Source organism: Corvus cornix, chromosome 6, assembly GCF_000738735.6.
Source record: "Corvus cornix cornix isolate S_Up_H32 chromosome 6, ASM73873v5, whole genome shotgun sequence".
NCBI classification, from domain to species: Eukaryota; Metazoa; Chordata; class Aves; order Passeriformes; family Corvidae; genus Corvus; species Corvus cornix.
The window spans coordinates 19,625,114-19,653,070 of record NC_046336.1 but is presented as its reverse complement, the minus strand read 5'-3'; the positions used below and the strand labels follow the sequence as shown (position 1 = coordinate 19,653,070).

Sequence of the window (27,957 nt, the reverse complement as noted above, 5' to 3'; positions counted from 1 at the left end):
GAAGAAGAATTATTTCTGTGGAAGGAGGACTTGCAGTTTGTCCTACTTGACTTTTTTCAATATTAGTAAGAACAGAAAGTTGCATTTCAAGTTGAAATGCTTACCTAGGCAGAGATCTGGAAGATCCTGTTTAGGATCATGTTAGTGTTTAACAGAGAAGTTGTTCTGTGCAACAGGACAGATACTATTGAGCAACTGTGAACCAGCCTGTTACTCCACGTATCAGTCTGATACATTACTCATGTTAACTGTAGTTTTTCCAAGATATTTTTTGCTTCTTCCTGCTCCTGAGCTTTATTAACCAAACCCTTTTTAACCAGCTGTGCTGCTTCCACAACTCCTACATACCCTTACCTTTTTTTTTTTTTTTTTTTTTTTTTAATGTCTGTACTTGTCATTTCTGCCCTATTCGGAAGACTTCTGCTTTTGAATTGAATTTTCTTTGAGACATTACCCAATTCAGACCAGACTGAGATCTGTGTTGCTAGGTTGTTAGCCTTTAAAAGGGGACATAGGACACCTCATGGATTTACCTTTTGTCGCTTGGGATCCAAGTATGAAGTTGTCTGATGCTTCAAGTGTAATTTGTGTTGTTTTGAACCATGTAACAGAAAGCCAGCTATGTTTGATTATAATGGTAGTAAATAATTTTTTAGTGAGATGACTTTAAATGTCTGGCCTGTTTCAAAGAGGGGATGGGACTCTGCTTGCCTGTTCAGTTGTCTTTATCAGTCAATGTGGGAATACAGCTGTGACTTCTCATAAGGGATGCAAGGTCATGCACTAACTCTTCAGAGACCATATACAATTTCTGATAGAATAAATCTGGTTGTAGCTAAGGAAATTCAAAGTATGCTAAATATGAAGCTTGCTGAAATGTGTGTTTTGATCTTGTACATTTGGGGGTTTTAGTTATAGATTGTCATTTGTTCTGAAATAACATTGTCCGATACAAAATCGTAAGATTGTCAAAATAATTGTTGTCCTGTTAATGATAAAACAAAGCAACATAAATTTATTTGATAAATCTAGATTTTGGATTTTACTGAGTAATAGTAACAGATTCCTAACATTCATGTTTTTTCCTCTCTGACTATGAAGTATGCTCATCCCAAGCCCCCCTCTGCCCGCTAGCACTGCTACAGTTCTTCAGTGGCTATAAGAGGACAGAGCAAAAGATTTGTTTTAAAGACAGTGAAATTTCAGACTGTCAGAGGATGTGTGGATCCTCCTAGAAGTCTCATCTCTTCTGGGTTGCTGAGTTGATTGTTACTCCAAAAACATACTAGAAAGCTAAGAAACTGTTAGGACTTACTAGAAATTAAAATTTTAGTGTAGAGCCGAACAAGATAGAGTTCTTGCTTCTAAAAAGGCTAATAATGACGAGGCAGGGAGGTTTTTCTGTTAGTTTACCTGGTGGCTGTTCATACTCTAGTCAAGTAACAACTGCAGTTGTTATTTCTGTTTGTCTGTGAAAAGTACTTTGCTTTATCCTGGTTGCTTGCTATCCAAATAGTTCACATTTGTATATGCTGATGTTTGTCCAGTGGCTGTGAGAGCTATTTAGGATACAGTGAGGAAGAAGAATTGGGGGCTTTTGTGTGTGAAAAGGAGCATTGACTATGCAAAGGGTAACAGCATGGCATAGTGACTATTAGTACAGTTAGAGCAGGTGTAACTCAGCTAAATCCTGTTAGAATGCAATTATACATTAATTCATATAGTAACAAGTAAAATGTAAAGGGTCTGATATTTTGTAAATGCTCCCCACCAATGACTTTCTAAAGCAAATAAATGCCTGTAAATTCAGTTAATAAATGGTGTGTGGTGTTTTGACTAAAAGTATTTAGAATTAAAAAGAAATCTAAAAATACAATTTTTTGTTTTGTTTTAAAAGTCATAAGAACTTGGCTTCTTTATAAGCAAGGCAGCTGCTTGCACTTCTGTGGAGAACCAGAAAATAAAAGGGACTGCTTCCCACAAGCTCCCAGAAGGTAATCGTTACTGAGGGAGAACATTGTAAAAGTGGTTTAGATAATTACAAGTTCCATTTTTCTCCTTTCTAAGAGTTCCGTTTAGTGCCTGAAATTCCTGAAATTAAATAGCACCATAGTCCAAATCAAGCATACTTCAAGAACCTTCCCTGATGGCATAGTTAATAATAAATATTGATGTCTTGAACTGTAGTTTCTAGTATCTTCTGAAGTCTCACTTGCTAAGCAGCCGCAGTGATCATCATTCACACACGTGAAAGAATGAAGGCTGCACTCTGATATGTTCTCAAGTAATTTCTCCCCTCCCCTGGCACGTTATATGAGGAACCTTAAAATGAACAGCTGAATAAGCTCTTCAGTCTGTGTCTGGTTTTGATGGCCTCCAGCATTGGAAGCCATGAGTAAAACCTTAAAGTCATGAGAACTTGGACAATTAATTTTAGAGTTGTTTAAAGTAGTTTGATGGCATCATTGAAGTTTCAGTTTTTCAAGTGGGCCTCTACATCTAAAGGATAGAAATATTTAGCAGAAAACTAAGCCCCTGGTAATCACTGGATTCTCATTGGGTCTGTAGAATTGCAAGAATAGCAGAATGGCTGAGGCTGGAATGGACCTCCAGAGGTCTTCTGGTCCAAGTGGCCTGCTTAAGCAGGGCTGCTCTGAGCTGGTGGCTCAGGGCTATGTCCAGGCAGCTTTTTACTATCTCCAGGGATGGGGACTGCACATCAAGATGCCTTGAATTATTGGAAGCTACCTACCCAGACCCCTTCCACTTCTTCACTGTGTTGTGTTGGCACTTAGTGGTATTTTAAGTAGTTTGTTTTTCACGGTGTGTGGAAACAATTTTTTTTTTCCTTAAAGAAATCTTTTTATCAGTTTCTTAGCTAATATCTAACAACATTCAGTGAAATGTAGGTGGCCCTCCTCTCTGAGGCAAAAAGGAATGTATCTGTAGGTCAAACTGCAGTTCTGTAATCTGTGAAATTTAAAAATTAGGTGCAAGTATATATTGCTCTAGTGATAGTTGGACAGGAAGTACCAAGTCACTGTCAGTATATTTAAAAGAATATAAATGAACGCCTGATTGTCTTTCAGCCTAAGAAAATAAGCTCGCAAAGTGTTTTACTTTCACGTGATATGTCTCATGGGATGAATCATGGCTGTTTTACTTGGAGTCTTGAAGACACTGGGGAAAGATGGGTTTAGGCATTTTTTTGTTGTTTTGTGGGTTTTTTTTGTTTGTTTCTTTTGTGGTTTTTTTTGTTTGTTTTAAAATCGGTGTGTTCATTAATGAGGACAACTTGGAGTGTGAAAGTAGGTACTTAAGGTCAGATGGGACATTTGTTACATAGCCATGGTGAGAGCAAGTGATTAATACCTTGCTATGAGGGTCTTCTAACCTTTTAAGTTAGTTTATGCAGTGAAATGGATAGTGAATGATTTACTGTAATCCACTAACCCTGCATTTGCTAGTTCCTGTCAAGGAAGGATGGCTACAAAACAGTCCTTATATATTTGAACAGAACTTTGTAGGCATTTAGGAAATAAAGGCAATAAACGAGATAAAGACTAGTATAGTTAATGAAGGTCTTCCCTACCTGCCTTCTTCTTAAATATGGATACCTTATAATCCCCTTTTGAAAAGAGCAGAGCAGAAGTTTTCTGTCCCTACCTGGAACAATGTTGGCCATATTGGAGATGACGGTAATCATATGTCTCCTTCTGCTTTAGATATTTTGTCTGCCAGCTTTCTGCTTCTCCTTGTGTAGTTCAGTGAAAAAATGCTTTGAGGAGAAGGAAGTGTTCTATATTTGATTTGTTGCTATTTACTAATCATCTAGGGATGATAAGTGTAAGTGCTAGCCTCTCTGTGCCTTTTTGTATTGATAACCCCTCTTGAGATCTCTCAGCTCAGTGAAGATACATCTTTCTTTTTTTTTTCCTCCTTTTTTTTAAAGGCTTTCCTGTCAATCTGTAATGGAACGGTCTTTGGTGAGTGGGACCTAATAGCAGTCTTCTACTACCTAAAGAAGGATCACAAAAAAGACAGAGCCGCTTATATGGGCCAGGAGATCCATAGTCATGAATATGGATTAATTCCAGTTGTACTTAGGGGGAAAAATCTTATGAGAGAGAGTTAAATACTGGGACAAGGGAAGAGAGACCGGAATCTCCGTCCATAGAGATTTTTAAAGTTTGACTGAACAAGGCCTTGAAGCAACCTGTTAGAACTCCAAAACAGTCTTTGAGTTGAATTGAAGTTGGTTGAAGTAGGTGACCTCCAGAGAACTCTTCCAGTCCAAACCTTTCTATGGTCATGTGCTGGTTATCTTACTAGTTCCTAATCTCCATTTTGTATTTATGTCTGATCAGAGAAGTGCTGCCTGTTTGTTTGAAACATAACCAGCTGGTCTTTAAAGAGCACATATTCTTCCCTGTTCACTCTGTACAGTTGCTCTTTTTATGTACTTGGATGGCACAGATGTCTTAAGTGTCAACTCAGGTAACTTCCATGCTGACACATCTAGTCTTAAGCAGCAGAATTACCTCTGTAAGATAATAGGCTTGGCTTTCCAGGATGTTCCAAAAAATGTGGGAGCAAGAAAGGGAAGGACTACTTCCTTCCGTTTCCCGCAGCACCTCTTCTCTGCTTGAAATGTGAAGTGAGTCTGAAGGATTCTGCTGGTCTCTTGAGCATGTCACTATCCATTTGAAGGAACCTAGCAGGTGAAGCTAATATATAAGGAGCATTTCATTTTCTCCTACTCTCTCAGATGCACACAGTTGTGGATGTTTGTACTCAACGGAACCAGTGTGAAATTTAGTCACAGCCACAGCATGTGTTCTAATTTTCCAGGGAAACTTTCTCCCAGCTGTGGGTTAACCCTTTCTCCACTCTTCTTTCTGCCTCTCCAGCTTTTGGGAAATTTCAGTGAGCAGTTTCTGTGACCAAGGAAGCCTTGAGAGCTGGAAGAAGAATTAGTTCTCAGTGGTTGTCTGGGGGGAGGAAATTGGATTAAGGAAGAATGGGTGTTGATGGGATGTGTGTAGGAGATTTTATTTTAGAGTTTTTTAGTTTCTTTAAAACAATTGAAACAACTGTATTTTTGCACCTCTCCAGTTTTGTCCTACGCTATGACAAAACTAAACTGAAGTTACATTGCTGCCAGCAGCCTGAAGGTGCAGCTTACCTAGTGTGAGTGCTGCCATAGTGTTGTGGAGGTTCTGACCACAGTAAAGATGCATTCACTTTAGGAGTTTTGCTGTTCTAAGTCATAGGCTTAAATTGGATTCTTAAGGGAGGTGGTACAGATGCTGTATTGACCAGGACTAAAGGGAGTACCTTTTTTTCTTTTTTCAAGCAGACATGCTAAGAGTGAGAGCATTTCCTCTTTGTGGAAGGAATCTGCTTGCAGGTATATTGTTACAGTTTTGCAACCACTTCTTGAAGCCTATTATAGTGAGGAATAAATGTGTTTGACATTCTTTCTTTGCAAATTTTTTATTTGGAATTATATTTTGAGTTACCTGTGTGTCCTTCTGTAAAAGAAGGGGAACTTCCTGTCAGCAGGAATGTATATTTCTAGATTTTAAATCCTAATGTTACTGTGGTAAACAACCATGGTCTGTAATGTCTAGTAATAAAGCGATTCCAAATCGTATGTCAGTGGTGAGTCATATTTTACCATTCTTTGAAAGAGCTTTGTCACAAGTGTGGAAAGTAATGCCTGCTCAGCATTGCCCACGGTGACCATCAGGAGGCAGACAGAGGGGGAATAAGGTACTGGGTTGTAGGGGACTTGGTGCTTTGTAGAACACTGTCTTCAGCTGCTCTTTCTCGTTGGCCGTATTAAGTTGTGTTGTGGCTTCCTTTGTCCACTGCTGCTCTTTTCACTCATTTCTCTATTTGGATTCTTTTTGTACTGAGATTCAGTCGTTCACAGAGCAGCAAAATGACATCTCCAGACTGCCTACTGCCAGATCACAGCAGTTTCAATGGGAAACTTAAAAGCTGAAGCAGGTGCTGGAAACTCTATTCTCCCTTTGGTCTGGTTCACTGAGTGCCAGCCTTCAGCTGAGGAATGGGGAAGGGAGAAGAATTGATTTTGTGACTGAAATCTTGGACTGATTAATATTTGCATTTCTTCAAATAGTAGTGTGAAAGCTCCATAAATTAAATCTGAATGTAGTGGAGCGTCAGGTTGTTGCAGTGTGACTTGTTTTAGATCTGAAGTTATGACTCTGGGCCAAGGTGCTGTTTGTTTGTTGGCATTATTGTCTGCAGCAGATGTAATATCTTTTTAAGAGACCACAGGAACAACATGCTCTATTTCTGCTAGTTTTCTTAAAGTTTCCAAATTTGGTAAACTGTGGAGGGTTTTGCTTGGGATTTTTTTGTTTGTGTTTTGGTTTGGTTTGTTCTTTTCCAGTTCAGTTACAGCCTGAGTCTGCAGCTTCTGTTTAGAAAACTGATTTAGAAAATCAAGAATGTTTTCTCGGTCTAGTTCTGGAGTGAGGTTCTGCTTGGTATTTATTGATTGCTGTTACTAATCAATAGAAAATCTGGGAGGGGAAATTCTCTTCACTCAGTGGAGTTAGAGTGCCTACATGTACATAACAGAGGGGTTTTTCTGTTCCTTTTAAGCAAAAGTCAGAATTTGAATAATTTAAGTAGGAAGAGACCCTTGGAGTTCAGATACTCAGCTGAATGCAGGACCTACTTGGAAGTGAGATTGTGTACAGGGTTAAAGCATGCTGAATTCTGACTGTTTCCAGGGACAGAGCTTCTACAGCTTCTCTCAGCAAACTGTACTGGTGTTTGACCACCCTTCTTTAGAAAATATCTTTCACAATACCTAATTGGCATTCCCCATGTAGCTTCATCACTGCATCTTATACTATTCTGCACTCTTGCATTACTTTATTCCTATTAGAAGAGATGTTTTTCCTAAGATTGTAAGGTTATCTTTCCATTCTCATGTGATTTGGCATGTTTGGACTGGCTGGAGACTTTTTCATACACTATTTGGGAGAAAAGGGACAAGGAATGCTTCTGCTTCTGGCATTTTGAAGGACTTGTGTTGATTCAATTATGGCCCTGCAAGCTCTGGGGTTTCTTGACTTGTAGTGTGTAACAACAGTAACAGTTGTGGTATAACAGTGTAACACTGAGTCGTGATTATCAGTTGAATTTGGATGTTTGGTTCCAAAACTTGACCTAGAAATCTCAGTAGACTTTTGAGTACAAGGCATTTACTTCTCTGGTTATTGCTCAGCATTGACAGGTGGAAGTGCAGGAGGAGAAAGCCTCACAGCTGATTAGTTGTCTGAGGAATGATTTTGGTAATGCTGAATGGGCATCAGAGATTAGAGTATTTTGAAAGGTTTATTTTCAGACAGTGCTTACGTATTAGCCCTAGGTTTTTAGAAAACTAATTGAGATGTTATGCAATCAAATGATTTTTGTAGAAGCTGAAAAGTCTCATGTCTCAATGGTCTGGAACAGAACTTACATGTAGGTGTTTTCAGGGCAAATACTACTTTGTGCATCATTTCCGTGTGTTATTGGAAGCAGTGAAAGAGTTAAAGTGAACCATCATCTGGATGTTTTTACCCACCCTTAATAGGAACAACTTTTGCCTCTGCTCATCACTGATCCTCTCCTGTTGCTTCCTTCTTTTTTTTTCCTCTTTTTTTTTTTGTTAAAAACATTCTTTTTAATTCAGTGTGATAAAACATCCGTTATTTGTAAGTTGATTGAGCATAAACTATTTCATTATAAAATGGTCATCCATCACTGGAAGCTGGGGGCTGCAAAAAACATTAACTGTGCACTTTTGGCTGGAATGCTGCTTCTCCAGAATAATGCAGCTTCTGTGTAAAGTATGCAGCATAAAAAAATCGACTGTTCAGGAAAACAGGTGCTCGCCTTGCTCTCTCAGGGCTTTGGGATTTCATCCCAAGTTTTTGGAAGGGCCCTCGAAATCCTTCTGTTACCTAGAGTCACTTTCTGGTTTTAAGCACTGGTCTCAAAGCTGAAAATGCTGTTGTGTGTCAAGTGGTTTCATTCTGACAAGGTCGTGAGAATTTACTAGCAGTTTAACTACTCTTTAGAAAAAAGATGTATATTTTCTTCCCCTCATTCCTTAGTTCTTCCGAAAATTAGGTAGCTTTTTTTTTAAAATCAAGTTTCTTAACACTGACACCCCAAAAGTGAGTGGCCAAGCACTGCCAAGTTTTTTCTCCAGTTTGTCCCTGTAAATTTCCTTGATATTTCACAAGCTCAGCTGCTGTTTTTCTATGTGCTAAACTGTAAAGATCATTTTGATTTTAACTTGTGTTATACAGTGCTTGTCATATTTCCCTAACTTAAATATCAACTTGTAAAATAGCTGTTTTGACTAAGAGTCTTCATTAACTTTTGATTTTGGGAAGAAAGGGCATTGTTGGATTGCTATTATTGCTTTTTGGAGCTGCTTTTTTGGATAATATTTCTAGGTAATCTAATAGCACAGCACTTAAGGCCAAATATGTTCTCTTTTCATATGAGGAGTTGAAGCAGAGATGAAGTGACTTGCCCAAGAGCATGAAGGGGAGATGAGTGGCAGAGGCTGAGCACACTGATTTGCCTGTATGTGATCAAGGACCTTGTTACCACTTGATGGTCAGTTTATTTGTATATGTGCTTACATCCTGTCAGAGCAAATTCTATAGATCTAGGCTTGAAAATGAAAAGGAAATTCTTCTGTCTTTGGCTTTTTACCAAGTCTTGAGAATAAGTGCTGTTGAAGTATAATGGTTCTACCCCAGAGGTCATGGCAGCAGAAATGCTAGAGGTGAGAGGTTGAAGCAGAGTTGTGTCTGCTGACCTGTTCAGTGTGTGTTGTGTATTCCAGTTGGAGAGCGAGGCTGTGTTGTGCCCAAGGGAAGATGAGAGGGATTGAAGAAGCCTACCTAAGTGTGTGAACTGGGGGCTGGCTTGAACAAACAGATGTGTTTGTCTGAGCGAGCTGAAGTGTTGCTTTCACATCAGTCTTGCTGGGCAGCATGTAGTCAGTGATGGCCTTTATCAGGATCACTCAGCTGAACTTCTGAACCACTCAGAAGTGCTTTCTTCTGTCGTGGGCATGTACTAGATCAAAACCATTAGTAATAGACTAAAATAGATCCATTTGACACTTTCTTAGTGACTGTAACCAGTATTCTATTTCTTCACATAGATTTTAGGCCATTTTGATTCTTCACAGACATTTTATTGTTTTATAGCTGATAACGTGATTTCAGAGCATGAAAAAAATGTATTTAATGGAGTTGGGGACTGATATAATATTGTTTCCATGATGCCTGTCTTAAGATACATCCTGCTCAGTGATCACTGAAGTTGAATAGCATTCACAGATCTCTTCAGATGCAAAGACTGTAACAAAGAAAAAAAAAGCGGAAGTGTTAAAACTCGGAATTCTGCTTCTTTTCATGTATCATCAGGACCCTGTATCAGTGGATTGCTCTAGCACATTGCAGTATGCAGAAATTAATTTTTTTCCCTGGTCCATTTGCAAGAACATAATGCTCACTTGTTGTCATCATTCTAGGAATTGAGCTGCCTTTTAATGAAGGCAGCATTAAATTTTGGGTGTGTGTGTGTGCATGGATTACTGTTTGCTTCAATTATTGCTGTGGGGGAAAAAGAAAGTTGCTTAATGTTTCTACTATTGGAATGTCTTAAGATAATGGTTGGGTTGGCTGCCAGCAGGCTGGGCTCTTCTTCCTTTTGCTTGTGTTCTACTTCTCTGGGTTTGAAACTAATATCCCCATGATGTTTTGCACCCTGCTCTCCTCAAGTCTCCCATTTTGATCTGTGGTAACCTGGTGTGTGGGTTCTTGAGCTCTCGGCCATCATATTTTGCCATTAGCACCTGGGAATTTTACTTTCTGATAATATGGCAAAGCACAATGTCTCCTAGATTAGTTCAGGTTGAATAGAAGAATTTGTGTAAATCGTAACAGCAAGGTACATTAAACCTTTGAGAGATTTTTGTCATTAAAAGATTCTTTCCTCTTGTGTCATCAGGCTTTTCTTCATTTCATTCTTTGGATTTTGTCTGTCTCACTGATGCATTTTTGATTCCCTGTCATCACAAGAAATGTCTTGGCTTGTTTGGGATTTGTTGTTCTTCAATTTCCTTTTAATTTTTCCCCTTGGCACTCATGGGCTTCCCTTGAGGAAAGGGTAAACAGAATGGAATAACATCCAGACAGCTAATTGATGATAAAACGGTAATCTTTTCCTCTAGCCTCCTAGAAATAGTGAAGCTTTCCTTTTCACAACATGGTGAATTTGCAATGAGAGCTCTATTCATAGCGTGGTAGGCACACAAAGCTGTGGAGAATTACTGTGCTTTAAAATACCGGGGAAGGAGTTTTAATTTCTCCTGGGCTTTTAAATTGCCTACTTAGCTTGGGCCTGGTACTGTGCAAGATGTGTAAAATATCATAGTGAAGCAAGTCCAGTGGCTGAATAGGGTTCTGTAGAGTGTCAAAATCTAATTGCTCTTTCTTCAACATGTGCCAATTTCTTTTAGAGAGGAAAAAGAGTGCTTAAACTTGACATACATCAAACTTGTGCTGTCAGTAAGATAACAGCTAAGTCCATCCTCTGGACTTGGCAGTGTGCAATTCCCCACAGGTTTCATTTAGCCTAGTCCATCTTGTTAGAGTGGCCACGCTCTCTTCCTCGTATTAGGAGGGAACCTTGGGAAACCTGGCTCTAATTCACAACTGCAGCAAGATCAATAACTATCAGCATTTGGTCAAGGACAGATGAATTTGTCACGGGATGGCTACTTTTTGATTTGGTTTATTTTGGTTTAGTAATTTCATTTAGAGTTGAATGTCATTGGAGGAGTGCCTGTGGGTTCTGAACTTCACACCCAGTGCAGGTTCATCACAAGAACTGGCTGTTGTCATATGCATGGTGATTTTCTGCAAGAACCTTAGGAAACAGTTTTATCTGGTTCTGAACAGAGACAAAAGGTGATGTGTGCCTGCATTTTACTTGCCTGTTTTTAATGGGATGGTTTTGTTGGAGTTTTTAAGAGTGGATGCTAAGTTTCAATTACCTGTGAAACTTGTAAGCGGAAGAACTTTGTCCTTGCAGCTGTATGGGAAAGGTGATTTTTTTTCTGCCCTGGAAGCTGTTCAGAGCTTCAGGCTAAGTAACTTCCACCCGTGGGAGAAAAATGCTTCAAAAACAGGTAAAATCTCAAATCAGTTTTTGTAGAGTCATTGGGGAGTTCAGTTTTTTGGAGTAGAATTAAGAGCCATTACAAGTGGCATTAACAGTTTAGAGCTTGTTTCTGTGTGTAAAAGCCCCAAAACTAATGGTATATTCCAAAACCTGTCAGAGGCTTAGATCAGCTGTATTGCCCCATCTCCCTTCTCTCAGAGCAACCAACCTTCCTGTAAGGGAGATCAAAAAACTATTTAAGCAGTTCTGAATTTGCTTATTTCTATCATATGTAAATACTCTTACTGTGGAATGTGCTAGCAAAATCAAGTGGTGCTCTAATGCTTCCTCTACTGTGATGTAGGAGGAAGGGTTTCATGAAAACAAGGATGGGTTAGCATTGAAATTACCCTTATTACTCTTCACACTGGCAAAAGACACTCATGAGAGACCAGCTTGCAGATAGGAGGCTTTTACTGTATAGTTACTTGATTTTTTGCCTTTCATCATGCCTAGTCATGTCCTTTCAGAAATGTTCAGGTCACAGGATGAGAGGAAATAGTCTGGGATTTGTAGCCAGGTCTACTCCTGGTGACCTTCAACCTTACTGTGCTAAATTACCCCTCAGTTCACTTCAAGAGCTGTTCTTATTTTGAAGCAGAGTCTTTTGGTTATAACCTCTGACCAGTACATGTCAACCATAGCTCAGAAAAAAGTTTGTCAAGATGCGATTATGCCCATCCCTACTGTCTCCTCAGTGCTAAGAAATAAAGACAGAATTAAACAACTTCAACTTTTGAAATAACCTCATATCCAGACACTCAGCAGTCTTCATGACTGGTGTTAAAAATTCAAGGTGGAGCAAGTAGCCATGTCTGTACTTTTAAGTCCATCCAAATAAAAACCATGGAAGTTTGCCTCCTGTGTAGCTCCATACCTTTGTTGATGGCATTTGCTTTCCTTGTGAATGAAGTGAGTATCTTCTGCTTCTTGTAATACCACTCTAGAACAGAATACTACAGCTGGGTGAAAAGTACTTAAAGTAACAGTGGAGGCACAGCTGGAGTTTGCAGCATAGTTTTGGCTGAAGATACTTCAGCAAATACCTGCTTATGAAAAAATGCCCAGGAATTTTTAATGGTCAGTCAGAACAGCTGAATTTGAAGCATAGCATCAGATGAAACTCCTGATAACTAATGGCTCACACTGGTGGCATTGTCACTGCTTCTGCTTCATTGGTAGATGTAACTAATTCTGTAGAAGACAGTATTTTAGTTGAGTTTATGCTGCCCTAACCAAAGGATGTGAAGAGTCAAATGCTCAGTATGCATTCTGTCATGCTTCCCCAAAATAAAAATCTCAGTTCTGAAGGGTGCTTGAGATCTTGGCACTATGGAACAATAATTTGTTAAAGTCATGTTTAATGAAAGGGAGATAAACACATGAAGCTGGAGTGTGACAAATGAAAGCATTTGTGCCATTGTAATGAAATTAGGCAAACAGAACAGGCTTGACAGCTCTGGGTTCCCCTTGTCAAACTGCATTTGTAATTCCAGCTTTGCATTCATGTGTGGCTGTGAATGGCACTGTTTCCCCCTTGATTTGGTGGGCTGGGGCCCCTGAATGACCACCTTAATTCATAGGGCATTAGCTTTGAAGAGTATATTTTACAGATATCCTTTGAAAAGGATTGCAGTTAATTCACACTTCTCCTTCATTGGTTTGAATATCCTTGGTTTTCAGCCTGTGTTTATTTTTATTGTATGCAAAGCTTTTGATATCACTTACTGTAGTGAAGTATTGATTTCAGAGATGCACAAAGCTTGCTTCCACGCATCCCCACAGTATGTATATTGTGTTGTGCAATCCCCACAGTATTTATGTGTTCTGGAAGCTAGGATGTAAGCTTCTGGCTCCTCAGCTTCTCCCTAGCTGGCAGAATCCTGTTTTCTTTATCTATTAAGAGCTTAGATTAGGACAAGACAATGATATTTTGGGGAACCCGGAGAGAATATCCGGTGGCTTTTGATGACCTCTTGTTTATGAAGTTTAGGGGACATTGCCATTATTATTTTCAGGAAGGAGAGCTAGAGCTTTCTCTCATAATGCTAGCTGCTAAGTCCGACTGTATAAATGGCAATCTGTTCTCCTTTCAGATCAGAAAATCTCTACAATGTGCTACGCATTGCACTGTGTTGCAAGGGCTGGTCTAGAACTTGCAAGAAAAACAAGATGAAAACAACAGCTAAGATCCCCTTGTAGGGGAGAGATGGCAGAGGATTCTTTTCACTTGAAACACTGTCTCTACCAGGGAGGGCTGTGTGGAGCAGAACATACGCTCAGGAACAAATGAGTGTGGGTCATCTATAGCTTAGCTTTCTTACACTTGTTATCCAACATTATTTGGCCATTATTGATTTGGAGTTAAATGTCAGAGTTGGAGTAGACTTGCTAGCTAGAAGTCAGGGCATGTCTTTCAGTTCAGGTGCAGAGTGGCATGTGTTCAGTCAGTCTGGAGAATTTGTTTTTGGAGTGGTGAAAAACATGCTCCTCTTCTGTTTATCAGCTGTAGAGCTGCTGTAGCTGCAGTTTTGCCAGGGCACCTAGAACCAGTACGCATATACTGTTCTGTGCCTGTTATCTAGGGACTCTATGTAAAGCAAATTCAAGCTCTGCAAATTTTTAGAGGAACAAGTTAGTATTGTTCTTTTTGCTAGATTTGTTAACCTCTAAATTAAACAGCTGATAATCACAGGCCTAACTCAAAAGAATTTCTCCTTTCCCTGCAGTCTTGCATTTTGACCTGGCTGAGATTAAGCCAGTACTTATTTCAGCAGTTAAAATGTTTATGAAAATCCAAAAAGTGTGACCACTCCATACTTTTAGACGGGTTTGAAAGGCAAGTACAATTTTGTCCTTTTTCCTTGTAACTTACTCAGTCTAACTTGCTCATCCAGACTGCAGGGACTTCTCATCTTTTGAGTGAAAACACAAAACGTTTTGGTGTTTGTTGGGTGAACTGAGAATAAATTGCATATCACGGTAGGCCAGGAAGTGATTTTGAGGATGACCCAGGAAGCACTTGCTGATACCTTGATTTTCTGTGGCATAAACTGATTGAGCCCTAAGGCAAGAGTCCCAAAAAGCTGGCTTTCTGCTCTATTGCAGTGTTATCTTGGTCTTTTTCTCACCTTAAGAAAAGAGAATGCCTGTTCATTGTACAGCTCAGTTTGTAAGCAGGGAACGTAATAGTGCGTGCTCAAAGCATTGCTCTTGTCTGAGCTCGTCTGCACTGCAGAGGTGCGTGGGATACAATGGAGACAGCCTTTCTGAAGGCTGGGCATCAAAGGCCAACAGCTGCTGCATAAGAGGAGTCCAGGTCATGTGGTTTGGGTTGCAGTTGCCTGTCCTCGGGACAAATGATGTTGAAATAACTTGTCATAAACAATTTTTTCTTGTTCATTTACTCTGATTCGGAACGCATAGCCGATCCTGATAAGAGTCATTCAGGAGTGAAGAGTTGAACTGCCAGAGAAAGCAGCTTATGTGAGCGTTTTAGATCAGGAATGTGCCAACAGTGTGCTAACAATAAGAAAACTCTTCTGAGGGGAACCTGCTCCTGTACTTCAGGAGAAATGGGATGCTGGAGGTCTGATGCAGTTTGTTTGCTGAAGTGCCAGAACGGCTGGATGGGATTGCTGAAATGGGAGTTAGGTGCTTAAACATGAATTAGTTGTTTAAATATCTTTATAGACATGTGTGTCTAAGTACAAATAATCCATAGGAAGAATGAGGGAAAGCACTGTGGTCTCAAAGGAATTCTGTCCTCATTAAAATTGCCAGCCTGAAGAGTTGGCTTTCTGATAACATTACTTAAGATACTCTTTCCCTCCTTCTCAATTTCCGTGCACTGCTTTAGGCTAGCTGAGCATCTCTTGAGTGTTGTGCTGATCCTGGTCTCTGCTTGCTTCTCTGAAATTTCATTGAATGGACCTGTACAAAAAGAATGGGAATTGCTTTCCAGCTGGTCCCCAAAGCAGACCATGCTCTTAATTTAAGACTAAGTCATGTTTTAATATATTTTTTCCCTGGGTTTGAGTAGATTTCGAGGGAAGGCTGCTTGAAGGAGTCCCTTGTGCAATTTTGTTCTCTTTGTGGATACTTACTAAGTTTTTCCTCTTGTCATACCCTTGGCTGAAGTCATACTTGCAGGTTTGGTGAGTTTTTGGGTGGGTTTTTTGTTTGGTTGTTTTTTTCCCCAGAGTTGAAACGGGCTACTTAAGCAGAGAACCATCCTGAGAAATGTCTCTTGCTAGAAAATATACTTGGAGAAATATCTGTATCGGCAGTTCTCAGTTCTCTCACTGGTTACAGTTACCTCACTTGCAATGCCTGAACCTGAATCTGGCAGAACAAGAACTGGAGTTGAAAATTCAGAGCAATTTTTTTTTGGAATGTTGTTATAAACATCAAGTATGTACCTCCAGACATTTAGTGTGTACCTTATATAGCCTTTGTTTTGTCACAAGGAATTATTAAAGTAATAATTGATTTTCCTACGTTTTCCAAGGTTCCTAGATATTTTCAGAAGAGCACAGTATTGCTTTCACAGTTAGGTGGTGGCAGGAGTTCCTATAGTGTCTCTTCTGTGAAGTTTTTTGGGGAGAACAATTCCCTCTAAAGACTCTGATCCCACCGTACCAAAGTACTGTGAAGAGAGTGCTATTCATGTCCTACTGTTTTGTGCTCTAGATCAAACCAACCTGAGCTGTAGTAGAAAAGCTGGCATGGAGTGCACCTTGCAGTTGTATCTATTGATCCAAAAAGGCTGGCAGGTTTGTTCTGGACACTGCCACATTTGGTGTACAAGGCTAAGAAAACCTGTAGAGGAAAGGGCTTCTGAACTAACTTCATTGATCTTAACAGGACTGAATTAAAAGAAGAGGGTATATGTTTGATTTAATGGTTTGCTTGCAAAATCATCACTGGGTTAAAAACTTCTGGGTAGCTTTAGTGCCACTTTCAGATGCTGAACCTTCTTCAGCCCATGAAGGTAGTCTGTTTCAAGACAGGGTATAGCAAGAATAGCGACAATACGAGTGTTTTTCTGTGCTCCCAAACTTCCCACTGAAGCAAAGGACCAGTACCAAGATTAAGTTCTGCCTTGAAAAGGGAGCTGGTGACCCTTGTAAGTCCTCAGTGCCTGCAAATACTTCTGGTAAGAAGAGCTCATTTGAATACTCCTCAAGTGCAAGCAATGAGAAGTGGGATTGGTGTTTCACTGACATTTAGATCTTTCAGACAGTAGCCCTTTAGTGGGTAAGTCCTGCACTAAAAATGCTCTCTTTGTCTAGCATATTTTTAATTTTTTTTTTTTAATACCATAGCACCAACTACCCAGTCTAAACAGTTTTACAACATAAACCATCAGTTTCAGAGAGCTTAATGTAAAGTGTTTTGTTACTGTAAAGTCTGGAATCTCTGAATATTAGGGAAACTGGCCAAAGCTGCTGTGTAATCAATGATATGTGCCTAAGTTAAATCCTAATTATGACAAGCTGTTTTGTGATCTTCATGTAAGTTGCAAATTTCAGTTGGACTGCAAGGGAATCTGATCTTTAACGACATCAAGATTAACAATTCTAATTGAATGGAAAGACCTGGAACTCTCCCTACTCTTGTAAAGAAAATATCTATTTTTTGTCCCAAAAAATGTATTAATGGTGCCCTATACATCCTCTGCTAGCAAGTGTGTCTTCATTGTCTCATTCTACATGTGCAGGGATGTACATCTGCTGAAGTCCCATTTTTCTTACTAATCAAGGGCAGCTTTTTCATCCTGGGACTCAGTGGTTTGAAGGAGACTGGAGGAATTGGCAGGATTATGGTTTGATCTGTAGAAAGGATCAGTTTCAGGGAAGAAGAATTTGAGTTTTGATCCCTAGTAGTCTTACTATATTTATTGCTGTCCAAGTGTTTGTAACCAGACAAGTGTTCTACAAAGCACACTTACATAAGCATCAGTGAAAATATCTTGCGATCAGCTGCATTTCCATGTGCTATTGAGAGGTGACACAATTGTAATGTCACACCAGGATATTATCTGACAAATTGAGGGAGTTGTTCTTAAGCCAAAAAGGTTGAATCATCATGTTCCTTTTAACCCCTCACAAGTTAGTGGAGTTGGCCTTATTTGAACTGGTCGCTGAAATGTAAGAGACGGCGTAATGATTCCCAAAGTCCCTTTTAATTGCAATTTTGCTTTAGTTAACAGCACTTTGATGTTCTTCTCTGTGCTCTTTACTTTTAAAACAAAAGCCCCTGTATTGTTTTTCTTCCTTTGGTCCTTTGCCATAATTTGACACAGTTACGTTAACATACTTTCTGATAGACTTTTTGCTCTGATACTTAAGGCTTCTCAACAGGAATTGTGATAAAATAGAATTTCACTTATCTCAGAATAAAGGGTTTGGGTTTTTTTCCCTCAGCAAAATAATTGAATTACGTTGGTAGGTAGAAAAGCAGCAGCTTGTCTAAGGATTCAGGAATTGCAGTCTTTTTTCTCCCTGCCTCAAAGAAGCTTATAGAAGAGATAAATGCAATATTTGATTATCAAGTATATAAATGCCAGTGATCCTGTGACACTATTAGCCATTAGACTTGTTAACTTTTATTAGGAATAAAAAGTAGGTTTCAGCAAGTTGAGCCAAGTGTTGTACTTAAATATTTCTAGTCTCAGAATTATCCAAGTTACTTTTAATGCATTCTTCTGTGCCTGTGTACTTACTATGTTGTGGTTGCCTTCACCTGCTTTTTAATGCTTTTTCTCCTAAATCCCCCTCAGGGCTCCTCTTATCTTGATTCCTTGTGTTTTATTTGGTTGGGTTTGGTTTTTGTTTTGGTTAGGGTTTTTTGTTTATTTTTCTTGGTCAATTTCCCTAGTTCTGGTTATTCTCTTCTGTATTTCTTTTTCAATCCCAAAGCATCCCTTGATCATCTTGGAAAGTTCAGGAAGCTTGTTAGTTGTTTTTTCTCCAGCTTAATAGCTCAGTGCATTTGTCTTCTTGTACTGCAGCTTTAGAGGGGATCCTTGCCAGCCAAAGCCGCAAGTAGAGAAGAGTGCCCTTTTTAATTCTTTGGTTGAGAGGCTTCCACAGGTATTCTGAGAGTGACAGAAGAGTTTTTAAATTAGGTTATCTTGTGGGGTTTTCCTGTCTTTGCCAAGCAAACATTTAGTGTTACAGAAATGCAGTTTGTATTCAGGCAAAGAGCTGCAAGAGATCCAATGAACCTGGTTGTACGTTTGTACTCTGCGTGTGATTAGCATGAGGCTTTATCTGTAGTAGGCTCCGGGGTGGCAGAAGGTGGGACAAGGTCTATATAGTTCATGGGATCACACAATTCCAAAAGTAATAGGAAAATGCAACGGAATCTGCCAGTGAGTTAAAGCATAAATTTATGTAATAGTGGCCTCTGTGGCATTTATGGAGTGTCCTACAATCAGATTTTAGAAGGCTCCAGAAAGCTGTTTTGAAGATCGCAAGAAAGTGAACTTTACAAACCACTGCTTTTAAAATACATGCCTATACCTATGTGCGTGCTTGTGTGTGTGTGTATATATGTAAAAACAACCCTGACCTTCCCACCAGCCTTCTGAAACTAACCTAGTGCAGGCTTTTTTTTCTCTGAGATGAAACTTGCTGTATATTCTTAAAGAGAAAATGAATCCTAAGGAATCAACTCTAATTGTCTTTTTAAAATTATTTTTATTTTACAGAGCTATCTGAAATTGAACCTAATGTCTTTCTTCGGCCTTTTCTGGAAGTAATCCGTTCTGAAGACACTACAGGCCCCATAACTGGATTGGCACTCACCTCTGTGAATAAGTTCCTCTCATATGCACTAATAGGTAGGCTATGTGACTTCCTGGGATTTACCAAAATGCCAGCCAAATGCATCTCTGTGAGCTATGCCTTTGGCCAGGATACATGCTTGCAGTCTTAATGTGGAGATTGGGGAAATAAGAAAATTGTCATTAACACTAGGAAAATTGGCATCAGCAGTTTCTTAATATCTTACTGGCTGATCTTTCATGGTGCTGCAGCAATGTCTGGAAACAGAGCCAAAGGGCCAAAGGGCCTGCTGCAGGGCTGTGCTGGTCACCAGCTGCTTTTTAATGCCTTCCAAGCAAAAGGGCCTGGGAGGGAAGAATACCAGTTTGGATTACAATGTTGTAGCATATAGAAACACAGTAGGATTTGTTTTGTTTTGTGGACTAATATTTCTGCTCTAGAGTGAGGATGATTTTTTGCCTGGTCCCAGACCTTGTCCAGTGGTGTGCCAGTACTCTTCACTTCCACAATTGTCATGGCAGAGACAGTTTTGCTGCTGCCCAAACTTTCAAATTTGCACATTCTCCTTCTTATCTGTGAAAGACTAATAATGTGCATGTGCTCAGTTCACATGGCTCAGCTGGCTTGTAACTCATTAGCTGGCTTTCTGTCTGCCATCAGTGTGTCAACCCGTTGTTAGTGGTGCTCGATTTTTCTCTGTAAGTTCTGTTAGTACTTTCTGATCATACCTGTGTGAATTACAAAACCTGTTATCTGTGTTTGTTTATATGTGGTCTCACTTGAAGAAAATAATTTTATCAGTCTTCCTTCCCCCTGAGTTCAGATTTCTCAGTTCTTTTTCCTCCTTTGTATTGTAAGGGAACACTTTGAATTTTTGGTACTGTTGTTTTAAATATTTAGTTCTTTGGAGATAGCATGAAGGCGGTTAGAGAAAGAAAGGGCTTTATGTCAGTGCAAATCAATTCTGTGGGAAAGACACAAAACTAAAATGAGCAAAAATAGAAACTTGCAGGAAAAAAGTGTTGCATGAAAATCTAGTGTATGAAGACTTCAATTAGTGGGTAGTATTTGATATAATACCAAATATAACTAGAATGATGCAATAATGACGTAAGTTCCTAGGACAATAAAGAAATCTTTAAAAATAAGCCTGTAAAACATGTCCCCCTGAAGGATTAAGCAACAGTGCAAAATATATGACTTTCAGCATTACAATGAGGGATGGACTCTTCTTCTGGGCTTTTATCATCTATATCACATGTCTGGGTAAATGTCTGCACAGGCAACTGTTGAGAAATGCTTGATTTGAGGCAGAAACAGCAAAAAATGGGGTTAAGAATTTGTAGCCTTTCTCTAGCTAGTTGTTGTTTAGAATATTAATTGGGTCACTCCAATAAGAGTGCCTCCCTGTAACTGTTGATGATTGGGTGTCTTTGTAGTAGACGGTGGAAGACTCTCTGCCTGGCTTTTTTTCTGGGGCAGAACCTGTAATCTAAGACCTTCGTTGTTGCTTCAGGTGACATTCAGAGCAGCCTTGTCCTTTGTGCTGCTCCAGATATCAGTTAGGCTGGGATTAGTGGTGCTGACTGAACATCTGGCTAGGTGGTGTTGTTAAATGAAAGCTTTTTGGTATTATAATTTCTTTTTGTAATATGAGACTAAAGGTAGTCTAAAGACTGTTTGCCTACACATAGGAAATGCTTAAAACTGTTCTTAGTGTACAAATCTGTTTCAGACTCTAGAGAGCAAGAAAGAAGGATGCTGGCATAACCATGGTAGGGAAATTGCAGTGTGGCAGATATGTATTTTGTGTTTTGGGGCTGCATAATGACAGGTGAAGCCAGCACGTTTTTAAAAAGTGACACTACCTTTGTCTGTTCTGTGAGTGGTTGCATTTTACTGTACAAACTAAGTTGAAAACCAGGGTGCAGTGAAAGGGCCAAACTCCTTTGATAAATATCTTTGTTTAAAATGGCTTTCTTTTCCCATTTCCAAAGTATTTCATGGCTAATCCTTGTGCAGTGTCATTGTTGTTTTACTCTGTCACATGTCAGAAGGTGGTTATCTGTCTCCTTTTTAGGCCAGTATTGCTGAGGGGTACGTTTTAAAAGCAGTTAGAAAAGAGTAATTCCTGAGTAGACTTTAGGACTTCTGATCTCTAGTAGTTTGAATTGCAAATTCACTAATGATATAGTGTGCAATCACAGCTCAGTTAGATAAAATTACTTGATATCCACCGTGTGTGTATTTTAGCAGGAATAGTTAGCCTTACGGTGATTATCCTCTGCTCTAAGTACTTCTTCTTCAAGAGCTTTAGTTGATAAATTACACAGTAACTTTTAAAGAACTAGAAAACTTTGTGGCAATACTAAAGTCCCTTTGATTTTTATCCCTCAGATGAGTTACTTCCTTGCTCAGCAGTTTTGCAGTAGCTAGTGAGCTGTCAGCCTACTGGATGAGTTCAAACCTTAGCTATAGGAAGACTGGTGGCTAAATTTCAGAATTGGGGTTTTCTGTATTTCCCTCAGAAAAGGTATGTGCTCTTTTTACTGACCACAGCAGCTTCTGGCTCCATTTCTAAGCTTAGCTTTCCCTGATGTTCCTGAAAACTGCGTATCTGTTGCTCAGCTTCCAGTGAGAGGACTTGCTGTTTAAGGAGTTTAAAGCTTTTTCTCCCCTCTACCTTTTGTGTCTCCATGGTGATTTATTTCAGTTCCATTAAAGGTGTTACTGAGCAGGCTTCTGGCTTTCCTGAATTCCCTTTGGTTCAGAAGCTGGATTTTCCGATTTCTGTTTGTTCTTTTGCCCACCTGTTGTAAGACTGCACCCTGTATGAAATGTGTGTATCTAGATGGGGTCTCTAGATCTTTGCACTGTAGATGGCAATTTTCAAACTGGTACTGTGCTCACTCAAACTTCTTCTTGTTAGTGATTCTGAGCAGGCATTGGTACATCTTTCTGTACTGTTTTCTCACAAGGGAACAAAGATTTTTTTCTGTATCTTGTTTCTGCAAAGTAGAAGTATCTGTGCTTTTAATTGAACTCAGGAGGCTTTATAAATTGACCTGAATTTGTAGTGCTGTTCCAGGGAGCCAGAACTGAAGTAGTCAGGCGTGATGTGTGTTGGGAAAGAGGTATTGAAGGTAGGGGCTAGAACAGCAAAGCAGTACTCACAGATCTGTTAGAGAAGCATGTGCACACCTTGCCTGCATTTTGTTTTCACACACACTATTTATCCAAACTACAATTAAATATGTCCCTAAGACTAGAGTAATTCACATCTACTGGAAAAGGTGACAGTGAAGTGAATCTGTGTGTTCTGCATGTGGGAGCATTTTCTGCAACAAGTTGCTTTTTTGTCTTGATTCCCACTGGGCTGCTTTCCACTGTGGCCATTGAGGCTGGTTAGCAGTAATGTTAATGTAGGTACTGGCATTCTCACAGCACTGGTCTTTGCCTAATTCGATTAAGACAATTCAGAATGAGCCTTCATCACCATTGGTGATTTAAGCTATTACCTCCCTGAGTAAGAGTGCATGAGACACCAGCCTATGACTGATTTTATTGTCTCTGGTACAGGAGCAGTAGCTTCTAACTGGATTATAAGCCATTATTGAAGGTGTGCAGAGGACTGCTTTTGACAGCCAGGCCTCCTATCTAATGCTTCTCTGTATCAGAGTTTTGTATCCTGTTGCACGGAGCTGCTAAACTAGGTAAAAAGTGACTGATTGGTTTTAGAGCAGCCTCCTTGATAGCTCAGTGAAGTTCGCCTGGCAAACCAGGAGAAGAACTCACTCTAAACTATGCAAGATTTCTGTGTGTCTGTGTGTGTGTGTGAGCATGAACAATGTCAAAAGTAAGCAAGCTCTGTTCTTAATAGGGATGTGTAAGAGATGGCAATGGCAAAGTGCTGTTCCTATGCAGATTTATGTGATTCTGAAGTACACTGATGCCACTTCAGTTTTATACAACTGTGAGAAATTTCTTATCCTGCAGCTGCTCACGATAAGAGTGTGGTAGAGGCTGCTGTCTCTGGACCACAATAAGGGCAGCTTTCTTTAATACCTAGGGCTTAGCCCTTCCTGGGTGTGAACATTACTGGAGTCAAAGGGGGAATCCGTGAAGCTTCTGTGCAAAGCATACAAGGTCTTGCTTGTTTCCTCTGTCAGCATCATTCTTGCTGGAGTTCAAGGCGCCCCATTGCCAATTAATGAGGTATTAAGCAATGTTTAGGTTGTCTCCTTTCTTTCCTAATGACTGTTTAGGTAGAAGGGTATCAAGATTCTTGCCCAGTGCCATATTATTTAAGTGAGAATGAAATCAAAGCCAGAGGCAGCTTTTCTGAAGCCACTGTAATGTAGCACGAGATACAGTTACTAGCAACAATCTCATCCTAAACATTCTCTCAACTGTACCATTGTTTGTAGCTGCAAAAGACTGAAATGAAGAGAAGGAGCCTTGATGAATGATTGAAGTGGGAGGCCTGCAACTCTGATATCTAAACTGTGATTGTGTCTGTCTGCTGTTTTCTCTGGGGAAAGCTACTGGTCTGTTCCTTTCCAGCTCTTGTTCCTTGGGAGGGATGTAGAACAAGACACAATTTTCCCTTCTCAATTTTGGTGGAATCTGTTTGGCATTTTCTTCTCATGAGAGTAAATTTTAGGTTCCCTGTGTTTAAGAGCTGTTTTGTCTTTATTCCCGAGGAGGCACAGAATGCATTTAACAGCTGATTGTGCTATATTGTAGGGAACAGGACACAGTCTTAGAAGTTAACTTGTAAAACATAGAGAACCAGTAACAACAGAATTGTAATTATTTTCTTTGTTAGGTTATATCTTTTTGCAAATGTAAGTAGACTCTTTATAAAGTGTTTCTGAAAGCTCCCAGTTATAAAGCCTGTTAGTGGGAGGTGAGTTATGCTCTTGTTGGGTCAACTCACTGCAAGTCACATAAATTGAGGAAGCTGAAGGTCACACAGTATCTCCGTGTCGATGTCTCCCCACAGAGGTGGTAGGCTGTAGATGGCTGTTCCCTGGCACATATTTTTATTCTGTTATTCAGATCCCAGCCATGAGGGTACAGCGGAGGGGATGGAGAACATGGCAGATGCTGTCACTCACGCCCGATTTGTGGGCACAGATCATGCAAGTGATGAGGTTGTCTTGATGAAAATCCTACAGGTAAGTAGAGAGAAATGGTAATTACCATAATGGTTGCTGCCTGTTGTGGAACATATCCTGTTACATAGAGATGAAGAGGAGGGAGCAATGTTTTGACTCTGTAAGAGCTTAGTGACAGGCTTTATTTTTAAACAGATAGCTCATACACCTGTGGTAAAAGCTTTTCCAAATGAAAACAGTTAAAAGCTTAAATGATTTTAAAATTATGGACTTGATAATGTGGTAGTGTTGGTAATCCTACCTTGTGCATGGTCTGTGTTGGGTGGGGGCTTAATTAAGAATATGGAGTGCTCAAACTTATTTTTGAGAAAAATTCTTTACAGAGACAAACCTATGGACTGTATACCTCTTTGGTCTATGTACTTCTGAGCAGATATCTATTTTCTGAATTTAAGTATTGAGTAGTATGCAGCATATTGGGCCTCTTTTAGAAGTGGGTCAGGAGATCATTCTTGTCTCATAATTGGCTTCTTGAGCACAGCATTCAGTTTAAAATTACTCCAGGAGAAACTTCCTTAGGTTTTCTGCTCATGGCAGCCTTTCTTGAGGAAACCAACCTCCTCTTGGGAATGCATGCAAGTATCATTGCCGTGTGGTACATAAGGGTGCTGTTCTTTGCAGGTGTTGAGGACGTTGCTGCTCACCCCGGTGGGAGCCCACCTCACCAATGAATCAGTGTGTGAGATCATGCAGTCCTGTTTCCGCATATGCTTCGAAATGAGGCTCAGTGGTAGGTTTGTTCGTATCTGCCGTTAAGAAATGATCAGGTTTCCTCAGCATTAACTAGTTCTGTTGTAGAGCATGCATCCATGGAAAGTTGCTGAGCTTTATATTATTGTGTCTTTCTACAACTTCATGGAAAATTTGTTGGGCATTTGCTGTACAAGTTTGGAGTGCTCTTTTCCCCAGCTGTGCAGCGCCACCGTGTGATGCCATGACCGCTTGCAGTAACGCGGGGTTGGAGCTGGTTTTAATAAATTTGCCGTAATCTCTGTAAACAGGACTCGGAGGGGAGTCTGCTTGAAGAAGCCTCTTGATAATATCACACTGAGTAATGACACCTGTGTTATTTGTTTTTGTCTTCGCAGAGTTATTGAGAAAATCTGCAGAGCACACTCTGGTCGACATGGTGCAGCTGCTCTTCACAAGGTAAACCTGCTTGTGTTTGCCTCAGCATTGCCGAGATGGCTCTCTAAGGACAGAAAGATTCCACACTTCCACTTAAGGGCCCTCAGAAAAATCATCCAAAATGGTCATTATTTAGAGGTGGAAAAGGATGAAGGATTTGGCACTTTTCTCTAGGGCTGACCCTGTCAGACTGCAGGGAGACAGAGGTAGGGAAGGTTGCCTGGTTTAGGGTGTCCTTTGAGGAGAGATGGACAGCCAAGTAATGAAGAGCTTTAGGATAGAGAACCAGTTTCAGGACAGAGAATGCAAACTTCACTGAAAAAAAGGTGCTCTAAAAAATATAGCTCTCTTTAGCAGAGAGAACAGAAATGGTATTGAATAGCCACACATTGATTTCAAGCTGAGAGCTTTGAGCTCACACATCAAAGAGCATTTTAAACTCTTGAAATCGTGTGTCTTGGACAAATGTTCTGCCTTTTCATCACCCTTCAGGTAATTAAGATTACCTCTTTTAAACTCAAGTAAGTTAATTAACTTCAAGACTGTTTCTCCAAATAGTGAAGTACTCATAGACTTTCTCTGGGTATTGTGAAAAGGAAATGTGCAGGTACAGATATACTTTTAGTAGAAAAGGATTTTGGTGAAGCTGACAGTTTATGAAACACTGTTGCATTCTATTTTTTCCCACTGTCACACAGTTCCAATGGCATCTCAGTTTTTTTTCTCCTCTATGTGCCCTGCATCATGTGCGCTGGATGAATGTGGGGCAAAGTCAGAATCAATCTTTTCAAAGAGGCGAGACCACATTACTTTTTCTCCAAATGCATATGTGAATTTTACTTGGTGCTTTTTCATTACTTACTGTGTAATCCTCTCCTCTGTCCTTCTTGATAAGGCTTGGAGACACCACCACCATGTTTTCCTGTGGACATTGGGATGGAGATGCAAGGCAAAGGCAGCAGCTGCAGGGGGGGTTTGGCCATCTTGCTTTCCAGAAAAAGATAGAGCCAAAGCTGTGCTCCAAGGCTTTTATACCCTCATCACGTAAAGACAGAATTGTAGTAAAGAAACAAGAGAGAGCAGGGTGTTTGAAGTTGTAGAGCTGTACATGTTGTCATTTGGTAGCACAGGTGAGAGCAGTCTACCTCATCCTGAGATGGGAACTACTTATCTCAAAAGATTCAGCTCAAATGTATATCTGCTGTCCTCCACAATTGTGTTTATATGATGCAGAACACAGGACAACTACTGGGGTTTCTACAAATTCAAAGAGAAGAATTGCCGTGAGTAGTAATAATATGTACGCTGCAAGAGTCCTGGTGTGGATGACACTGGCTCAGCAGCTGTTTTTAGCAGCATCAGAGAAACCTGTTTTGAACAAATGTAATTAGTCCACTGCTGCAAACATACACTGAAGGAAAATAAATGGTATTTACATGGCAGGAAGATCAATACAGAAAAGCAGCCATTAGTAGTAATACCGTGCAAAGCACCTCTCATCTATACTTGTGTGGGTTTTTCCCTTGGCAGATTTTGGCAGGAATAGAAATTAGGAGAGTTTCTCTTAGTAAAGTAAACCTAATTTGGGTTTTCTAGTATCTGCAGCATGACTGGAAAGACCAGTCTGTTTCTTTCCCCTTCTTGTTAATCCATGTAAGCTGATGTATTTTGGCTTGCTCTTTGTATTTCAGGTTGCCTCAGTTTAAAGAAGAGCCTAAAAGCTACATGGGAACGAACATGAAGAAGGTAAGACTCAGCACTGTGTTGACTGTTCTGCTCCTGTCTTGGGCTTGCGCTCAGCTCTATTTTGTTTGTTTTCACACTTGTATTTCTTTGTTCCTACAAGTCCCTAGTTCACTGAAAGAGCATGTTTAACCGCATAAATGGACATAGATTCTGTGGGATTAAGTCCACATAGTCCAGTGGCAAGTCTTGTTAATGATACTGCTGCCTAAGTGAGACAGTCTGGATTCTGGGAACAGCCATCAGCTGCTGTGGGCTAGAAAACCCCAGCAAGTTCTGGGACCTGGTGGTGTCATTCTCCAGTTACTTGCTGTCTTCTGCTCTCTCTCCAGCTTCTTTCTCATCATTCTTCATTCACTATAGATGTAATACTGAGCTCTTGGGCTATATTTTTGTCCAGTTCCTCCTGTGTAGAAGGGAAACTTTTTGAGGCTGGTGAAACAGCATGAAAGCATCATGAAACTGGCTTTTATAGAAAAAGCTTTGGTGACTTCTAGAAGGGACAGCATTCTGTGGTGAAAACCTTAGTTCACGTGATAAATGCCATCTCTGTTAGCAGCCAAATCAAAGCAGACTTTTCTTTATCTACCTTTCCCTAAATGCACAGTTTTCTGAGGGTGGAAGTTCTGGATTTGTTCAATGCTACTATCTTGATCAATACAGTGAGGCTTTTAGCAGCTGGATTCAGTATTTCAAATGCTGTTATGTGATCTTATATGATTATTAATGTAGTAATTTCTTAGGTGGAGGGAGGTCCTCTTGAGGGACTCCATATATACTTCTATATTCTTTATGTTCCATATGAAGAATGTCAATAAAGGTAACAAATTCTG

At 39.9% G+C, this 27,957-nt stretch overlaps 1 protein-coding gene across 4 annotated transcripts in view; it reads left to right on the top strand.

Moving 5' to 3' along the window:
- Window positions 1–27,957, top strand: part of GBF1 (golgi brefeldin A resistant guanine nucleotide exchange factor 1) — a 106,572-nt gene that overhangs the window by 42,128 nt on the left and 36,487 nt on the right. For all 4 annotated transcript variants that reach the window (XM_039553648.1, XM_039553647.1, XM_039553645.1 and 1 more), the window contains exons 4-8: window positions 18,998–19,129; window positions 24,135–24,253; window positions 24,875–24,983; window positions 25,342–25,402; window positions 27,073–27,127. In XM_039553648.1, the coding sequence (XP_039409582.1) occupies window positions 18,998–19,129; window positions 24,135–24,253; window positions 24,875–24,983; window positions 25,342–25,402; window positions 27,073–27,127 (476 nt within the window). The remainder of the gene's footprint in view (window positions 1–18,997; window positions 19,130–24,134; window positions 24,254–24,874; window positions 24,984–25,341; window positions 25,403–27,072; window positions 27,128–27,957) is intronic.